This window comes from Xenopus tropicalis, chromosome 6 (genome assembly GCF_000004195.4).
Source record: "Xenopus tropicalis strain Nigerian chromosome 6, UCB_Xtro_10.0, whole genome shotgun sequence".
In the NCBI taxonomy this organism is placed as follows: domain Eukaryota; kingdom Metazoa; phylum Chordata; class Amphibia; order Anura; family Pipidae; genus Xenopus; species Xenopus tropicalis.
The window spans coordinates 117,845,771-117,863,542 of record NC_030682.2 but is presented as its reverse complement, the minus strand read 5'-3'; the positions used below and the strand labels follow the sequence as shown (position 1 = coordinate 117,863,542).

Below are 17,772 nucleotides of genomic sequence, written 5' to 3'. Positions count from 1 at the left end.
TGGCGTCCATCATTCACTATCTGCACAACACACCTCAGCTAGTTGTAGTTCAACTACACCCTCGCTCCATCTTGATTCTCCCATATAGCGGAGGCTCACCCCTTTTATTAAGTGTCGCAAATGTAACCCATGCTCTCTATTCACTACTAGCCTGGGTTTATTCCAAATTGGGTCAGAAAAGCGTTACAGACCTTTCAATTTTTGCAACTGGTTAGAGTGAACAAGCAACCAATGAATTGGTCTAATAGCAAAAAAAAAGTAAGGGTAAAGCTGGACATGATGTCAGCATATAGAAATTTCTCAATGTGTCAAGTTCAAGTTCAAAATAGGCCACTCTCATCCTTTCAGAAAACTGATCAGAGAGACAGAAGGACTGTTTTAACAGGTATTTTAATTATAGGTATGGGACCCCTTATCCGGAAACCCGTTATCCAGAAAGCTCTGAATTACGGAAAGCCTGTCTCCCATAGACTCCACTTTAATAAAATAATTCAGAATTTTAAAACTGATTTCCTTTTTCTCTGTACTAATAAAACAGTACCTTGTAATTGATCCCAACTAAGATATAAATAATCAATGTTGGATACAAAGCAATCCTGTTGGGTTCAATTAACATTTTATTGATTTTTTAAGTAGACTTAGGTATGGAGATCCAAATTACGGAAAGAGCCCTTATCCAGAATACCCTTGGTCCCGAGCCTTCTGGATAATGGGTCCTTTACCTTTTTTTTAATGGAAAATGATTTTTCTGATATGCTGAGAGCATTGTTGGGGGTTTAATTTGATTGGGACATTGAATGTGAACAACCCCTTTAATATGGCTTAATTATTAATATTATTAGCACATATTTAGAAAGCGCCAATATATTTCACAGTGCTATACCATAAATGGTATTCATGGAACAGACAGATTAGATAAAAAAAATCACATATCCTATGATAATCAACCAAAGAGGTAAAGAGAGCCCTGACCAAAAGAGCTTACAATCTATTTTTGTCTGTATTATTATATAGAGCTCCTTATTCAGCAGCATTTCCAAGAACTGGGAAACACAGTGGGCTGTGAGACTAATTTATAATTGTAAAATGTACTTCTTGCATGCTATTTGCCAGTGTCCATTATCAGTAATATCTATTTATAAAGCTGTAAAACATTTGTGGCAAAGCTGGAACAATTTCAAAGGCATTATTGACATCTTGATGAAAATTACATTATAGTAGCAAAATATTACTATAATCCCTTTATTTCATAAGTATTTCAATGACAAAAATTACCAGTGTTTTATAAAATTTAATTTCCCTTTGCCCAAACAGAAATATTTATCCTCCCGTAGGAGAAAATTGGATTTCTCCAGGGCTGAGCTGCCAGCATGATTTCAGTGATATTCTAGATAAAGTCAATTTTGTTTCCTTGTGAGTATGAAAAAGTGCAAATAATAGCATCAAATAAAAATCAAAGCTGTGTTTAAAGTTACTTTGAAAACATCAACCGATTTAGTTGCTGCTTCACTGCAAACTCAGAAGGGTTGCTAAAAACTGCACACCGTTTTGCTACTTTGGCACTTAAAAGAGAACTATCACAGAAAATAAAATTTAACACAAGTTTCATCTTGCAGAAATAAGAAACTTTCTAAATATAGTCAATTAAGCGATTTGTACCATTTCTGAAATAATCAAGTTGCTCTTTACTTTCCCTTTCTCAGTAATCTGTCTCTCTACATGCAGCTTTGTGTCGGAGAAGGTTATTCAGAATACAGCTCTAATACTTTAACTAGGGAAAGGAAGCATAAACCAATGTATTTGACCTAACTCAATCAAAAACTGACTCCTGCATCAAGAGACAGATTGCTGAAATGGAGATAGTGACGCCAAACTTTCCATTGCAGAAAAGGTACAGATTTTTATTATATTTAGAAAATACCTTATTTCTAAAAGATGAAGCTTATATTATTTTTTTATTTTCACAATAGTTCCTTTATTAATTAGAGATTTGTAAGTTAATAGATGTCAGTACATCTATAAAATCGCTAGGTGGTGCCACAACAAAGGAGTAGTACAACTGGCACTATTTTTTTTTTTTTGTAGCAATACATAGCCTTGAAATAAATTCTTGTCTGTAGAAATTCTGGATCTTTGTTGAAACCTTCTCTCCTTCAGTCCACATAATACCTGATACTAGTAGAAAAGAAACCCTATCATATGCAATCACTTTTATGTAAATGTTAGTACAGGTATGGGATCCCTTATCGCGAAACCCAATATCCAGAAAGCTCCGAATTTGGCAAGCCTGTCTCCCATAGACTCCATTTTAATAAAATAATTCAGATTTTTAAAATTGATTTCCTTTTTCTCTGTAATAATAAAACAGTACCTTGTAATTGATTTCAACAAAGATATAATTAATCCTTATTGAATGCAAAATAATCCTATTGGATTTGATTAATGTTTTTTTTTTTTTTTAGTAGACATAAGGTATGAAGATCCAAATTATGGAAAGACCTCTAATCCGGAAAACCCTTGGTCCCGAGCATTCTGGATAACGGGTCCTATACCTGTATTATTGATTTGTAGCATAAATATAGATGTTCAGCATCAAAAAATACTTTTATTTAGTTATGTTTTAAAGAAATGTGCCAGTGATCTTTGTGTTTTTGTTTAGGGAGTTTTTTAATTACTGTTTTTCTTTTGCTACTCTACATTTTGGCATTTAAACATATATTTGGAATTTAAACTTAATTTTACTGCAATGGTTGTAGCCACTGTGATAATGATAAAGAAATAATACAATTACAATTTTTGTCTAAAATATTATTCAAAGCAGGCAAGAATCATATCTGTGAAAGTTTATCCTTAATTTTACCAGCGTATCTACAGTTTCTTGGCTTTAAACTTTATTACACATATTTCTATAAGGAGAGGCCTGACAAAATAACATTTTCTTTAAAATAACGGTTGAGGGTTTCTCCTTTCTTTCAGTCTTAATAGTTGTCCCTGAGACATATGTATTTCCACAAATCAGTGTAGGAGACAAGAGGATATCATTAATATGTTTTGACCTTAAATTTGCTCAATTTGTTTGTCATGTAGGCTTTTAGCTTGTTAGTATTTCTTCATAAAGCATGACACTATCTTTGCACTACAGATCATTAACCTGAGCTCTTTGGAGGCTTGCTGTGTACCAGGAATCACATGGGTATGGACCAGCGTAACTCCACATCAGTACCTGGCACCACAGGAGAAAGAACATGCAAAGGTTTGATGACTAAAAAACATGCCCCTAATAATAAAAGCCTTCAGCTCTAAAGAAAACTATATGATTAGCAACATCTAACAGATATAACCAGAAAACTATATGATTAGCAATATCTAACAGATATAACCAGAAAACTATATGATTAGCAACATCTAACAGATATAACCATTTTAGGCAGGAGCTGGGTCTGTTTGATTAGTTACAATTTTACTTTGACCTATGAGCTTAGGTAGATTGAGCCAAAACAGCAAACAGTAAACTTTCTGTTAAAGGCCATCACATCAATGATTTATTTTGTTCCTACAAGAGTTCAGAGGGTGGTTTAAATATTAGACAATATTAAACATTACATTCACAGTGACATCATTTGAGCAGGGCAGTTCTGTCTTTCATATAAAATTAAGCCTCTGTATTGGTAAATACGCTAAAATTGCAGTGGATGCTACTTTGCTGGAACCCAAAAAAAATATATAATTCTGCATTGTGGGCAAAACATGGCCCAGTGTGTGTGACTTTTACAGCTTGCACACTGAACTTGCTTTGCAAATTAGCCATATAGTCCTTTAAATCTAAAAGCAGAATCATTTCTTAAAACAGGTATGGGATCTATTATCAGAAATACTTGGGACTTTCTAGATAAGCAATCTTTATGTAATTTGGATCACCAGAACTTAAGTCTGCTAAAAACTATTTAAATATTAAAAAAAAAAAAAAACAGAATTGTTTTGCCACAAATATGGATTCATGCAGCTTAGTTAGAACCAAGTACAAACTACTGTTTTATTATTTTTGTAGTTTAGCTTTTTTTTTGTTCGGCAACTTTCCAGCTGGGAATTCCAGCAGCTATCTGGTGGTTAGGGTCTTAATTACCTTAGCAACCAGGCAGTGGTTTGAATGAAAGACTAAAAGATGAATAAGAGATTGGTTGAATAGAAAAATAAATAATAAAATAATACAATTGTAAGCTTGCAGATCAATAATTTTTGGCTGCCAGGGTCAGTGACCCCCATTTGAAGACAGTAAAAAATGTTGAAGAGGAATGCAAATACAGTAATCCTGTAATCCTGTTTGTTAAACTGGGTATTCATTTTAGGCACACGCAAAGCCCAGTGTAATGATACCATTGTTCTGGCAGAATAAAAGAAATACGTACACGTATCGGACCCCTTATCCGGAAACCCATTATCCTTAAAGTTACGAATTACGGAAAGATCATCTCCCATAGACTCCATTTTAATCAAGTAGTTCACATTTTTCTTTTTCTCTGTAATAATAAAACAGTAGCTTGTACTTGATCCTAACCAAGATGTAATTAATCCTCAGTGGAATGTATAAAACCCCAGGTCCTGAGCATTCTGGATAATGGGTCCCATACCTGTACCTAGTGTAACAGGCCTTTTTGACCCATGCACCATAACATGGTATATTTATCAGGCAAGAGAACTTAGAGGTCAGGGATAGGGTATTCCAGATAAGGGGTTTTTCCGTAATTTGGATCTCCATACCTTAAGTCTACTAACAAATCAATAAAACATTAATAAAACCCAAAAGGAAAGTTTTGCATCCAATAAGGATTATTTATATGTTAGTTAAGATGAAGTACAAGGTACTGTTTTATTATTACAGAGAAAAAGGAAATCAGTTTTAAAATTCTCAATTATTTAATTAAAATTGAGTCTATTGGAGATGGCTCTTCTGTAATTCGGAGCTTTCTGGATAACAGGTTTCCGGATAAGGGATCCCATTCCTGTACTTTTAATCCATAATTAGCACAAGATGTTGGTACCATTTTAAGCCAAAGAGTTAGTGCCACCAACTGGCAGCATTTACCAGAGTGTCCCACAGATGGTCCATATGTAGCCAAGCCACAGGTAGGCTGGTATATTGCAGTCCCTAATGGTATTGTTTCTCAAAGTTGCACAGATCCAGTGAGGCTGACGGTTCCATAAGAGTCCGAAGGGCCTTAGTGGGAAGTAGGGATGTTGGTCTCTGGGCCTCCCTTCATTTGGAAAAGATAGTTCCTTTCCTTTTGAGGGTTTGAAATTTCAGTTGATTTCACAATTTCACTTTTCACAATTTCACAATTTCACTGCCTGTTGCTTCCTCTTCCCAAGTCTCCCAAAAAGTATATATTCACTCATAAACCCCTTAGAAAATACTCCTGAAATCTACTGACTTTCTTCACCCCTCCCCCCTAAGAAGGATGCTATCTCATCCATTTGTCTGATAACCTTTCAGAGCTGTAAGTGTGAAGACGCAGACACCGTATGGACAGGAAACACAGTAGGGGGTGGAGTTCCCATATTGAAAGGGGTTCAGCAGACAGAATGGCACCAGTGCCTCTAAGGGCTATAACAAGATTACTGCCCAAATGACAGCATAATTTAACCCCGTATATCCTGTAGCACATGGAACTGAATCACCCACAGTAAATCAAGTTATAAGTACAACATACACTGTGATAACATGACACCTAGTTCTTTTTAATGAATTAATTATTGTGATCACACCACATTAGAGGGATATGTTTGAGGGGCCTGCTCTAGTTAACCTTGGCAGTGAGTTTGGAGCGGCCCCTCACTTTTACCTTACTTTTAAAGTTTGTATCTGACTTTCCTACTTTTACCATCATCTTGAGAAACTACACTACTACACTACACACATCATCTTTGGCTCCAAACTTTGAAGCTCCTGGGTTTATGCGATAATCATTTCAAGGGACTGCAGAAATAAAAAGCACCGGTGAGCACAAATTCCCCTTTTACCAGTTACTGTATTTATATTGAAGCAAATGTCAGCTACCTGTTTTATTAGAAGACACTATAGAGAGAGAGGTCAGGGTCTTTTTTTTTTTACATAGAAATGTACATAGAACAAGAATTTGCCACTTTTGACTTGAGAAATAGAATTTTCACCTAAAGCAGCCCTTACAGTCCTTTGCCGAGAGGAAAGTGAGGTTGTGGAATGCCCTGTGTTGCTGTGTTGGCAGATTCAGTTCTTCATAAAGGGCTTGGATGTCTTCTTAGATGGTCAGAATATCCAGGACTACAGTAAACTTCAGGGCTACAGATACTTTGTGTGGGAGATAGTGGTAATTAGAGTTTCATGGCACAGCGCTGCGGAATATGTTGGCGCTTTATAAATAAATAATAATAACAGCAGCACGGATGCATTTGGGACGTGCCTTGATGTATATAATGAAAACTATAAAGTTACATAATACAATACACCTTTAAACTTGGGGCCACTGTGGAGCTTAAGGAAAGGATGCATGCCCTCTTTGCCTGCCGTAGAACTAACAGCCCTTTGCCAATGGCTGAATACAACATGGAAGCAATTGTTTTACTTTCTATTAGAATTTTTTTCATGTCTTTTTATGAATCAGAACATTGCATAGTGACAATAATTAGCAGTAATTATGCACCATGGTGTAACTGTTGTGTCACTTTAGCCTGATTCTTTGCAAGGCTAAAAGACACATATCCATCATTTCATGATATTGCCTGTCTCTGATTTCTGAGGGCTGTATTTACAGAAGGAGGAGTTGCCTCTCTTGCCCTGCATTCCCTACAGAAACACGTGTGCGGGCAGCAGACTCAGTGCTGGGACAAAACACTCCCCCTTTTCTGGGAAGGGAGGTGTAGCATTTCAGTGAGAGTCAGCCTGTTGCTGCAGGAACATGACTGAAGTGGCAGCTGACTTTCTAAGAGGAAACCCCAAACTGAATGAATTACCCGATCAAGCCCCTGTGGTGAGAGAGGCCATCAGTATCATAAGGAAGAGAGCTGAGGCAGACAGTGCCATCTGGCCCCTGGGCTTGTCTGATGACTTCTTACTAAGGTTTTTGAGAGCCAGGGACTTCTGCATAGAGCTGGCATTTAAGGTACCCCAGGCAAATAGCAAACATATTTGTTCCTTATAGTTTGTGGAATATGGAATGGGGGTTCTCATATACTTGTCTGTACAGTTAAACATATCTCGGTTCTCTGCAGGCGAATGTTAGGTGCACCCCTGTAAGGATGTACTCAGAACACTATCATAGGATACATCCTTACAGGGGTGCACCTAACATCTATATCTAAAATATATATATTAAGTATTTATCCAAAACGACTATTTTGCATATATCCTTGTGCAAAACTGATTTATAGCTTTATTCTTTTAAGCTTATAGAACACAAGAAACAAAATATTGTGCATCTTGAACAAAATGTTGATTTGTAAAAATATGCAAGAAAGTTACTGTAGGCAGCTATAGTATAGTAATAGCATGCTCATTTATCCTAGACAGATTTTGACCATAAATTGATTCCCAAAATGATTTTTCACACACAGTGCACCATCCTTTTCTCGTATAAATGTCTCTGCCTAAGCTGGCATGGCATTTTGCCATATTGTGACAGTTAGTAAGTCATGAGCTGTGCCAGTGAAGGAAAAGAAGATGCAAGGGTGGGACATGGGCATTCACTTACATGTCCTTCTATTGTATATGCTTCAGCTGGTGCTATATACAGGGAACTCCTTATCAAGCTGTTACAAAGCTGACCCTTGTGATTTATGCACTAAAACCAGACAACTGGACAAATAAAACACAGTGCTAGTATAAATGAGTGCTCAGCCACATTGTGTACTGCATTTTACTGGGCTCATATTGGTAAAATTACTACTGTAAGTACTTTGGCTATTTTAGTGTAGGAGACATTGTCCATTAACTGACTGATGTGACCCAATGTGTATGAGTGTCCTTGGTTTGTTTGTTTGTTTGCACTGTAATTTGTACATGTCGAAGGGGGTATTACTTTTACTATTTTCTTTTTGGCATTTCCCAATGGTACATATTACTAAAAAAAGTGAAAAAAATAAGGAAATAAAATGCATGCAACGATTTCTCGGTTGCATATTTGCCCTCGAGCACTGCCTTATTTATATATATATATATATATATATATAGCAGATTTGTATATATATATATACAGATTATATATATATATACATATACAGGTAAAGGATCCCTTATCCAGAAACTTCCGAATTATAGAAATGCCATCTCCCATAGACTCCATTATAAGCAAATAATTCTAATTTTTAAAAATGATTTCCTTTTTTTCTGTAGTTATAAAACAGAACCTTGTACTTGATCCCAATTAAGATATAATTATTCCTTAAAGGAGAAGGAAAGGTAAAAACTAAGTAAGCTTTATCAGAAAGGTCTATGTAAATACAGCCATAAGCACTCACAGAAATGCTGCACTGACTTCTCTGAAAAAAGATTAGTTGTGTCTGTAATTCCTTTGCCAGAGACACGCAGCTTTCAGCTCTCTGCTCCCCCCTCCCTCAAGAATGCTAAGAACTCACTCCCCCCCCTTAGGAATGTGGGTCTGAGCCAATCAGCAGGAAGCTAACTCATAGTCTTACTAACTGAGCATGTTCACTTGGTCTGGGTGTCTGTGCAGGAGCGAGGCATTATGGGAACTCTCTTTACACAGCTCAGCGTTTTTTTCTTCCTGTTTGGCTACTGATCATCTGAACGGGAGAAATATGGGGAGACTTAAGGGCACTATTGAGAGAACTGAAGGTATGCCTGCATCTTGAGATTAACTCTTTACTAGCCTTTCCTTCTCCTTTAATGGAGACTAAACCAATCTTATTGGGTTTAAATGATGTTTAAATTATTTTTTAGTAGACTTGGTACAGGTATGGGATCTGTTATTCCGAATGCTCGGGACCTGGGGTTTTCTGGATAAGGGATCTTTCCGTAATTTGGATCTCCAATACTTAAGTCTGCTAAAAATCATTTAAATATTGAATAAACCCAATAGGCTTGTTTTAACAATAACTATAACTTATTTGGGATCAAGTACAAGGTACTGTTTTATTATTATAGAGAAAAAAGGAAATCATTTGTAAAAATTAGAATTATTTGCTTATAATGGAGTCTATGGGAGATGGCCTTTCCATAATCTGGAGCTTTCTGGATAACGGGTTTCCCGATAAGGGATCCCATACCTGTATTGAGATCCAAATTATGAAAAGATCCCTTATCCGAAAAGCCCTGGGTCCCGATCATGCTGGATAATAGGTCCTATACCTATATATATATTGCTCACCTTAACCTCTCTATCTAAAAATAGTTCTTTTTATTTATCATTTAGCTACTTAAAAACTATCACAAATGGAGAGCAGAATGTCCCGAAATTACTGCAGACCTGCGGCCTTCTCCCATTCTTGATCTTTTCCGTGCCGGCTATCATGCAGTCCTAAGGTCTAGGGATGATTCTGGAAGCAAAGTTCTGATATACAGGATTGGTAAGAAAAGTAGCAGTGTATAATAATAAGCTAGTGTAGCAACATGTCAACAATGACAGGCAGGAAAGTATTTAAATGAAACTGACTTATGTAATAAACAAGATACATGTTACATTACATTAACATTTATTTATAAAGCGCCAACATATTCCGCAGCGCTGTACAATAAGTGGGTTACATACATTGGACGTACAGAGTAACATATAAAGCAATCAATAACCGATACAAGAGGTGAAGAGGGCCCTGCCCAAAAGAGCTTATGTCACACATAAATCAGTAATCTCTTCTGCAAGTTGCAAATAGGGATTAGGCATTCGAATATTTATTTTCTGCTGTATTTAACAAGCCATATCTGTCTTTACTGCTGGGTGAACGTATTAGGGCATGTAGATACAGTTAAGGGTAGATTTACCAATGCCGTATTCTTTCTTTTGTATAATTTGTGGGTTTTTTGTGCTAAAAAAATTTTTTTGTGTAAAAAAAAATGTGAATTTTTTGGTATTCATTATGCATCAAAACCACAAAACGCAAATGTAAAAATACACCAAAACCAAAAGCAACAAGAAAATTCTTCTTTGAGATTTGGGTTCAAAATCACTAATCACTTGCTGTGAAATAAAGGTTCTACAGACACAAACAAGCAATCATAACATTGTGGAACTAAACATGCAATAAAATTGCTAAAAAAAACATTACCAACATAAAAAAAAGTTATTTCACAGTGTGATTAGCAGTCACTCTGGGCAATAAACATTAGACTAACATCAGGCACCCCCAAAAACACCACCGACCCAAATAACTATTCGCTGCCACCATCTATCATTAACAGGCAATAGAAACCTAATCTGAATATCTCCTTGCTCTCTACAACAGGTACTATTTCCTAATACACAAACTGTATCACACACTCCCTCTTACTGTAAGTAGGGTTAGCTTCCAACTCCAAAAATTCAACAAGCACTCTAGCAGCCAAAGGGTTAAATTACAGTCAAACACACTCTCCTGCTAGCAGTCAACTAGTTAAGTAGCATTTACACAGACACCTTGCCCTCCACTCACAGACATGAGGTTAGAACATTCTAGGCCCGAACATTTATACCAGGTACATGAGTCTTAGAGCCAAAGGACATAACTTATTCAATTTTATATTTAATATTACAAGGGTAAACAGCGCATTCAAAAAGATATTACAAAAAGAGACATACACATACAAAACAGTAAATAAAATAAAAGGGAATAAAACACGGAGAAATCCTATGGACGTTACCGAGTTATCTTTTGTGTCCTCCTGAGGAAAGAGTTTGGAAAATTGAGCACACACCCCAACAGAATTAGGACCCCATGTATGAACTAATGAGTACCTTTTTATCCTACTTCTGGGCCCCTCCCTCATTACCGTATGCACGAGGAGGGAGTTGTCCCTTGGGACCCCCTGTAGAGAGCTGCACTTCTCAAGCCAGTTTCTTGTCATATAATATTGGTACTTGCCAGTATCCAATATTATTATGAAAATATGGGCTTGTTTTAACCCATATGTGGGCAAAATGATACTAAACATGAGGGGTGTCTCATGTTCCAGTCCCCCAGAAACTATCCCTCCTAACTGGTGGGTATAGGCAGTCCCTGTCTGGTATCATTGGGAAGCATGGGGCCTCCTCATAACCAATATATGATTTATGAGGATGTGAACCCTAAAGCAAAGGAAATATGGACCCCTTTCTCTAATCCATATTTTCTACTAGCTGCTCCCTCCTGCTGTTCTTAGGAAACCAAAGGCCTCAGCTTCCCTGCCCCAGATGGCCTGGCTCCGAATTGTCTAGTAACCTAGATGAATTTGTCACCTTCCACAGTTCCAAATGCTGACAAGTTTAACTCTGGACATGCCAGGGAAATACTATGATGACATGACAACATGCAAGACAGAAAAAGTAAACAATCTGTGTATGAGTGTTTAATTGCTATTTTGTGTGTCTGTGTGCTATGTGTAAAGCTGGCCAAACACTATAAAACCTGCTTGTTTGGCAAGGTTGCCAAACAAGTGGATCTTTCCCCCTAAAAGCCCATCTAAGTGGGAAATATAGGGCTAATCCAATTGTTTGGCTCTAGGGCCAACCAATCAGATTACATCAATGGGAATACTAGCTGTTGGAGCAAGGACCACATCGACTGAGTAGATGTTTGAGCATCTGTGTACTTGGAATGTCAGGGCATATTCGACCTTCCAGTCCAAACCTGTCCTGCCAATTTTTAGCTAGCTACTGGCCAGGGAGACCTGTTGGAGGGCCCCATACATGGGCAGATGAGCTGCAGAATTGGTCTGAAGGGCCAGAATCAGCAGCTTAAATCTGCCTGTGTAGGGCCACCTTAAGAGGGGGATTTATTAACATTTGGATTTTTGAGGTTTTATCTTTTTTTTTTAAAACCAACACTAAATTCATTTTCACAAATGGCATCTTTATTTTTTGCACACAAACCACAACTTTTTTGTATTGTCGCACAGAGGCCAGCGTCAACCCCTCCCCCCGAAAATCAAAACAAACAAGATCCTCCAATTGTAAAAGGGACATGTGACATTGACTTTTTCACGATCTAGAGAGGTTTTCACTGGTGTATTTTTGCATTCGGATTTGTTACTGTTATTTATGGTTGAACGTGATGGACGTATGTCTTTTTTCAACCCAACTTACTATTATTATTATTATTATTACTATTAACATATATTTATAAAGCGCCAACATATTCCGCAGCGCTGTACAATAAGTGGGTTTCATACATTGGACATACAGAGTAACATATAAAGCAATCAATAACCGATACAAGAGGTGAAGAGGGCCCTGCCCAAAAGAGCTTATAATCTACAAGGAGAAAGGGTTGAGACACAAGGTTATGTTACTATGTTATGGTTTTGTTACATAATAAATTGTGATAAGATTGTGTTTTTTATCCACAACAAAATCTGTTTTTTTGGCAACAAAAAACCCGAACTGAAATAATCGAGCATTAGTAAATGTCCCCCCCAGTAGTGTGTAAGCATACTGTGAGTAAGATTATGTTTTTGGTAGTGTAAAAAGTGTGTGCACTACCTACCATGGGTTACAGTTGTCTGATGTTGTCCAAGTTCCTCGGGTTAATAGCACCATAGGGCCAACGAATCTGTCTCTAGGGGTGGGGAAACAAAGCAAAAGTGAATCAATGGCTATAAACATTGTGTTTCACTTCAATTCCTTTAACAACGTGTTACATAATATAATCTGCAGCTCTATAATACCTGTTTTGTAATGTTGATATAAAATGTGCTGATTCTGTATATTATAATTTATCTGTAGCTAATACACAGAGTAAGCAAAATCTGGGCCTTTTTTTCCAGAATACTGGGACCCAAAGTTGTTTACAGCATATGAAGTGTTTCGTGTGAGCCTCATAACCTCCGAGCTGATAGTGCAGGAAGCAGAGACACAGAGGAACGGAATTAAGGCTATATTTGATCTCCAGGGATGGCGCCTTGCTCATGCATTTCAGATCACCCCAACAATGGCCAAAAGGATAGCTGCAGTAATGGCAGTAGGTTTTCATTGTCATGTTTATGTTGTAGACAACAAACATAAAACTATATAACATTTAATTGAAATATTTAGAGAAGTGTCTTATTGAAATGCAATAGCCCAAATCATTTAAACAAGAAAGGAAGTGCTACAAGGTTACATTTGTAACTCACATAAAGACAGTAGAACTAATTTGCAAAACTGCCAAAGTGGTGAAATAGGCCTGAATTGCAGCCACTAGATACAGCTGACAGCAATTTACTGTAATGAAGTGCAAGATTTTTATTTCAAAGAACCATAAAAATGCACAAAAACGTGCAGAGTCAGAATTTATGCCACAGAAAAGAAATTAATGATTTGTAAAGTAATCTTTAAGAAAGTAGGTTTTACCCAGAGAAGCATAAAGGCGAGCAAACCCCCAATAAGCAAATGTAACATTGTTCTCTTACAAACTTTTGTGCCATTTACATACATTTTCTATTTTTTTTTACATTTTAGTAGTTTTACATTGCCGATATGCATTTTCCACAGCAACTCAGAGTTAATACAGGCAGCAGGGCAGCCCCTACTCTATTTAGAGGAAGAGAACTGGGTGGGTTACCTTGAGTCAATATTTTTTTAAAGCACATCCCTCCTAAAGTTAGTTTTGTTAATTATTTCTAATGTATTATCATTATCATCTTTATAACAAAAATACTTTTTCTATTTTATTCTGAAAAGGCATGCTGTGAAAACATCTTTATATAAATATTGTAGCATTTTGGGAGAAACACTAGTACAGGCTTTAAATAGAATAAAATTGTTTTTTTTCACCAGTACCTGAGATGCAGTCTTTCACCAAGACAAACCTTAAAGGAACAGTAACACCAAAAAATGTATATATTTTAAAGAAATTAAACTATAATGTACTGCTGCCCTGCACTGGTAAAAGTTGTGTGTTTGCTTCAGAAACATTACTAGAGTTTATATAAGTACCCTGCTATGTAGCCATGGGGGCAGCCATTTAAAAGAAGAAAAGGCACAGGTTATATAGCAGCTAACAGATAAACCCTGTAGAATACAATGGTGTCTTATCTGTTATCTGCTATGTAACCTGTGCCTTTTTTCCAGCTTGAATGGCTGCCCCCATGGCTACACAGCAGCGTATTTATATAAACTATAGTAGTAGTGTTCCTGAAGCAAACACCCCAGATTTACCATTGCAGGGCAGCAGTACATTATATTTCAATTACTTTAGAACACTTTCATTTTTTGGTGTTACTGTTCCTTTAAGTCGCAGCCAGCCAACCAAGGTTGCCACTTTTCTGGTTTTGTACATAGGCAGTCCAGGTCAAAACTGCTTGTCCAGATTTCAGACAGTCCTGTCCAGACAGAACTTATAACTAACTGATGTGCATTTCAGCCAATTATGGGCTGCCGCATCAGAACTCTGCGAATGATGTCACCAGCCTGATCCCTAAGGGCAAGCTCCCACGGAGCTACTTAACTGTCCGCGATAGGTCGCTGCTATTGCTGGCGAGTTACCACTCCGAAAAAGGGTTTCCACCGGCAACTATCGAAGTCGTTGGAGGAACGCCCATCGCATCGCTTCAGTTTACAAAGTTGCGCAAAGTTTCCTCCTGCAGGAACTTTTGTGCGACTTCGGCAACTGAAGCGATGAGAAAGGCTATAGCGGGCAAGTAACTTGCTCCATGGGGTCTTGCCCTAAATATCACCCTCTCGACCCCTGTACGGACTGTCCAATATTCAAGGATGGCAACCCTACAGCCAATTATTTGAATTTATGTCATTTAATTTATTGGTGCACCACATCCAGTTTTTATGTTTGAGCAAATGTAATCATCAAATTTTCAACAAGACATGAAAAATCAGAAAAAAAAATAAATCACCTTCAGTTGTCCAGGGCTTTAAAGTCACATGACACTGAAGGAAAACTAAAGGCTAAATGAGAATATGGCCACAAATGCTGTATTTTAAATACTGAACTTTTCTCTACTCTGCACATCTCACCTATATAATCTAATGCTTTCCATGATAATTCTTTTTGGTAACTCGTGAAATGTTATGATTTCCTCTATTTTTAATATAACTATTAATTTTGTCTTGCTCTCAGGATTCCTTTCCACTGAAGGTCCGTGGAGTACATCTTATAAATGAGCCTTTATTCTTCCATCCTGTCTTTGCTATAATTAAGCCCTTTTTGCCTGACAAAATAAAGCAACGGGTGAGTGAACATATTTGGCTGTGTGTGCAGCTATTTCATTTTGTACCAACAATCTATTCAAACTTTATACTCTAGCTAAGGGTTTTCCAGCTGGAAGCTTGACACGAGAGATGTAGCCATCTGAGGGGTTTATGGCCTCCAGGACTGCCAAAGGCCTGTGTAACTTGGTTTTGCATGATGTTTTTATTTTAATACAATTTGGCCACAGAAATGCGATATACTGGATACATGAGCAACAGTGTGGATAAAGTTGTACAGCACTTTCTCTCTTTTGCAGGCATTGGTTTATTTGATTACCGGTAATTTTACTCTGTTTCACATGCTGATTGGAGAAGTATTTCCTAAACATGCCCCTTAGTACTTATTGTATTAGTATTAGGAAGCAGAGGCCTGTGGGTATTTGCGAACACCCAAGTGCAGAAAATGGCTGAATTCAGCCTTACTGTTGCAATTTGCATGCTGCACTTAGATTCACAAAGGCGACCTATAATACAGTATCAGAAGATGTTACACATTTCTATTCTAATTGAAAAATCAACAAAGTTCTAACTTTTGGGTTTTTTTCAGGTTCACATGCATGGAAGCAACTATATACCCACTCTAAACCAGCACTTTTCTACAAGCATTCTTCCTCCAGAATATGGGGGGACAGGGCCAGCAATGAGTGAACTCTGCGAAGAATGGACAGCTCACATCATGAGCTCTGAAGATTACCTGCTCAGTATATCTCAGAACAAACAGTTTGCAGAGGGTCCTGGGTAACAAGCAGTCAAAGAGAATATAAAGCTAAAATATCAGATGTTGCTGTATAAAGAATGATAGGGAACATTACACATAACTTTAAACACGCAAAGATTTATTTTTTGTTTCTTAACAAAAACTGGTGCTCTAGAGGAAGCAAGGTTTAATAAAGGGCAGGTTTAAAGATGAACAGAAACCTGATTAGAATACTATTTTAATTTATAATAAATATCTATACATATACCAAGTCTTCCTTCTAGTCTTTGGTTTTTGACCATTGCAGGTAGGATTAAAAAGCATATGGTTCTGAAACCATGGAAATGCATATTGTAATATGGTGCAAATACAACAAATGTTTACAAAAATATTTGTCTTGCAAAATTCTCTTAAAGGAGAAGGAAAATCGTAGACACACCACCTAGTCATTATTATCATTTACCTGGGACCCTGGGCCTGGGCACTCTTGTTCATTGAAAACTGCAATGGCCTGCGGTACTACTGTAGGGGCACCGCATGCATTCCTGGATCTTCTCTGTAGATGCAATGCATAGTATGAAAAGCTGAAGCAAAAAGCCAGGGTTTTACTCTACTCAATACTCATTTTACTCTACTGGAAGAGACTGCTTGGTGCCCCTACAGTAGTAACTAGTGATGAGCAAATTTTTTCACCAGGCATGGATTCACAGAGAACTTCCGCATTTCGGCATTGGCGAATTGTTTCACAAAACTTCTGGAAAAATTTGCCACGGAACAATTCGTCGCAAGGATTTTTTTGCGACATTTTGTCGCATGGCAAATTGGGCACGGTCGTGTCAAAAAAATGCAGCGGTCGCCACAAAAAAAGGGCGCAGTTGTGTCAAAATTGGGCACGGTCGCGGAAAAAAAGTGCAGGCAACAAAAAATATAGACGCAGGCGACAAAAAAGACACAGGCGACAAAAAATAACGCACAACAAATGCATTTTGCTAATTTTTCGCCATTTCGCAAATTTTATGGCGAAGTGAAATGGGACAGATTCGCTCATCACTAGTAGTAACCTAAACTGGTGCAATTTTCAGAACACAAGAGCACTAACCCAGGGTTTCAGGTAAGTGGTTATAATGACTTGGGGGGGTGGTGAGTCTAAAATTGACCACTACTGACCATAGTATCTGTGAATGTGACTGGGACCTTAGTCTGTAAGCTCTACTAATGTGAATTATGTATAATTATGTATAATTTTTGTAAAGTGTTACAGAATATATTGGCGCTATATAAATAAAGAACATTAATAATAACTGCAAAAAACACATTTTAACTTTTTTTAAGTATATTCTAAGAAACTGTGTGTGCATGCGAATGCATTGGACTTTTGTCTGTGATTTTTTTAAATATACTAGCAAAAAAAAACCCAAATCACAAAATTTTTTGCCATGGTTAGCTAAAATTGTGATAAAACTAAGATCACAATAATATTTTGCAAAAATATTTTTCTGTGATTACTTCCTGAAAAATTTTTTTTCTTTTTAAATGTGAACAAAATCACCATGATCTTGGGATAGAAACTTGACAAAAAATAACTTTTTTAAAAAAAATTATTTTTTTTGCTGCAATTTCCACAAATCCTAGGACAAAATGAATGTGTGCTCAATTGGACTTGGGTTCAAATCCAGTGGAACTTCTTTTTCCCATTGGCAGATGACTTATCTTTAAAAGGTTGAATTCTTA

At 37.1% G+C, this 17,772-nt stretch overlaps 1 protein-coding gene across 2 annotated transcripts; it reads left to right on the top strand.

The window, feature by feature from the left end:
• Positions 1-6,881: 6,881 nt before the first annotated feature.
• Positions 6,882-17,352, top strand: ttpa (tocopherol (alpha) transfer protein). 2 transcript variants are annotated; one of them, NM_001008184.1, is given in 6 exon segments: positions 6,882-7,136; positions 9,405-9,558; positions 12,926-13,119; positions 13,599-13,692; positions 15,214-15,324; positions 15,892-17,352. In NM_001008184.1, coding segments are annotated over 4 exon segments (555 nt in total). In that variant the 5' UTR covers positions 6,882-6,932; the 3' UTR covers positions 13,602-13,692; positions 15,214-15,324; positions 15,892-17,352.
• Positions 17,353-17,772: the final 420 nt, after the last annotated feature.

Bases quoted from the DNA above. Each gene is read 5' to 3' on its own strand.
- ttpa (XM_012964576.3), top strand. From the start codon at position 6,933: ATGACTGAAGTGGCAGCTGACTTTCTAAGAGGAAACCCCAAACTGAAT. The intron at 7,137-9,404 runs GTACCCCAGGCA...TTTATCATTTAG, and splicing joins GCATAGAGCTGGCATTTAAG to CTACTTAAAAACTATCACAA. The intron at 13,120-15,213 runs GTAGGTTTTCAT...TCTTGCTCTCAG, and splicing joins GGATAGCTGCAGTAATGGCA to GATTCCTTTCCACTGAAGGT.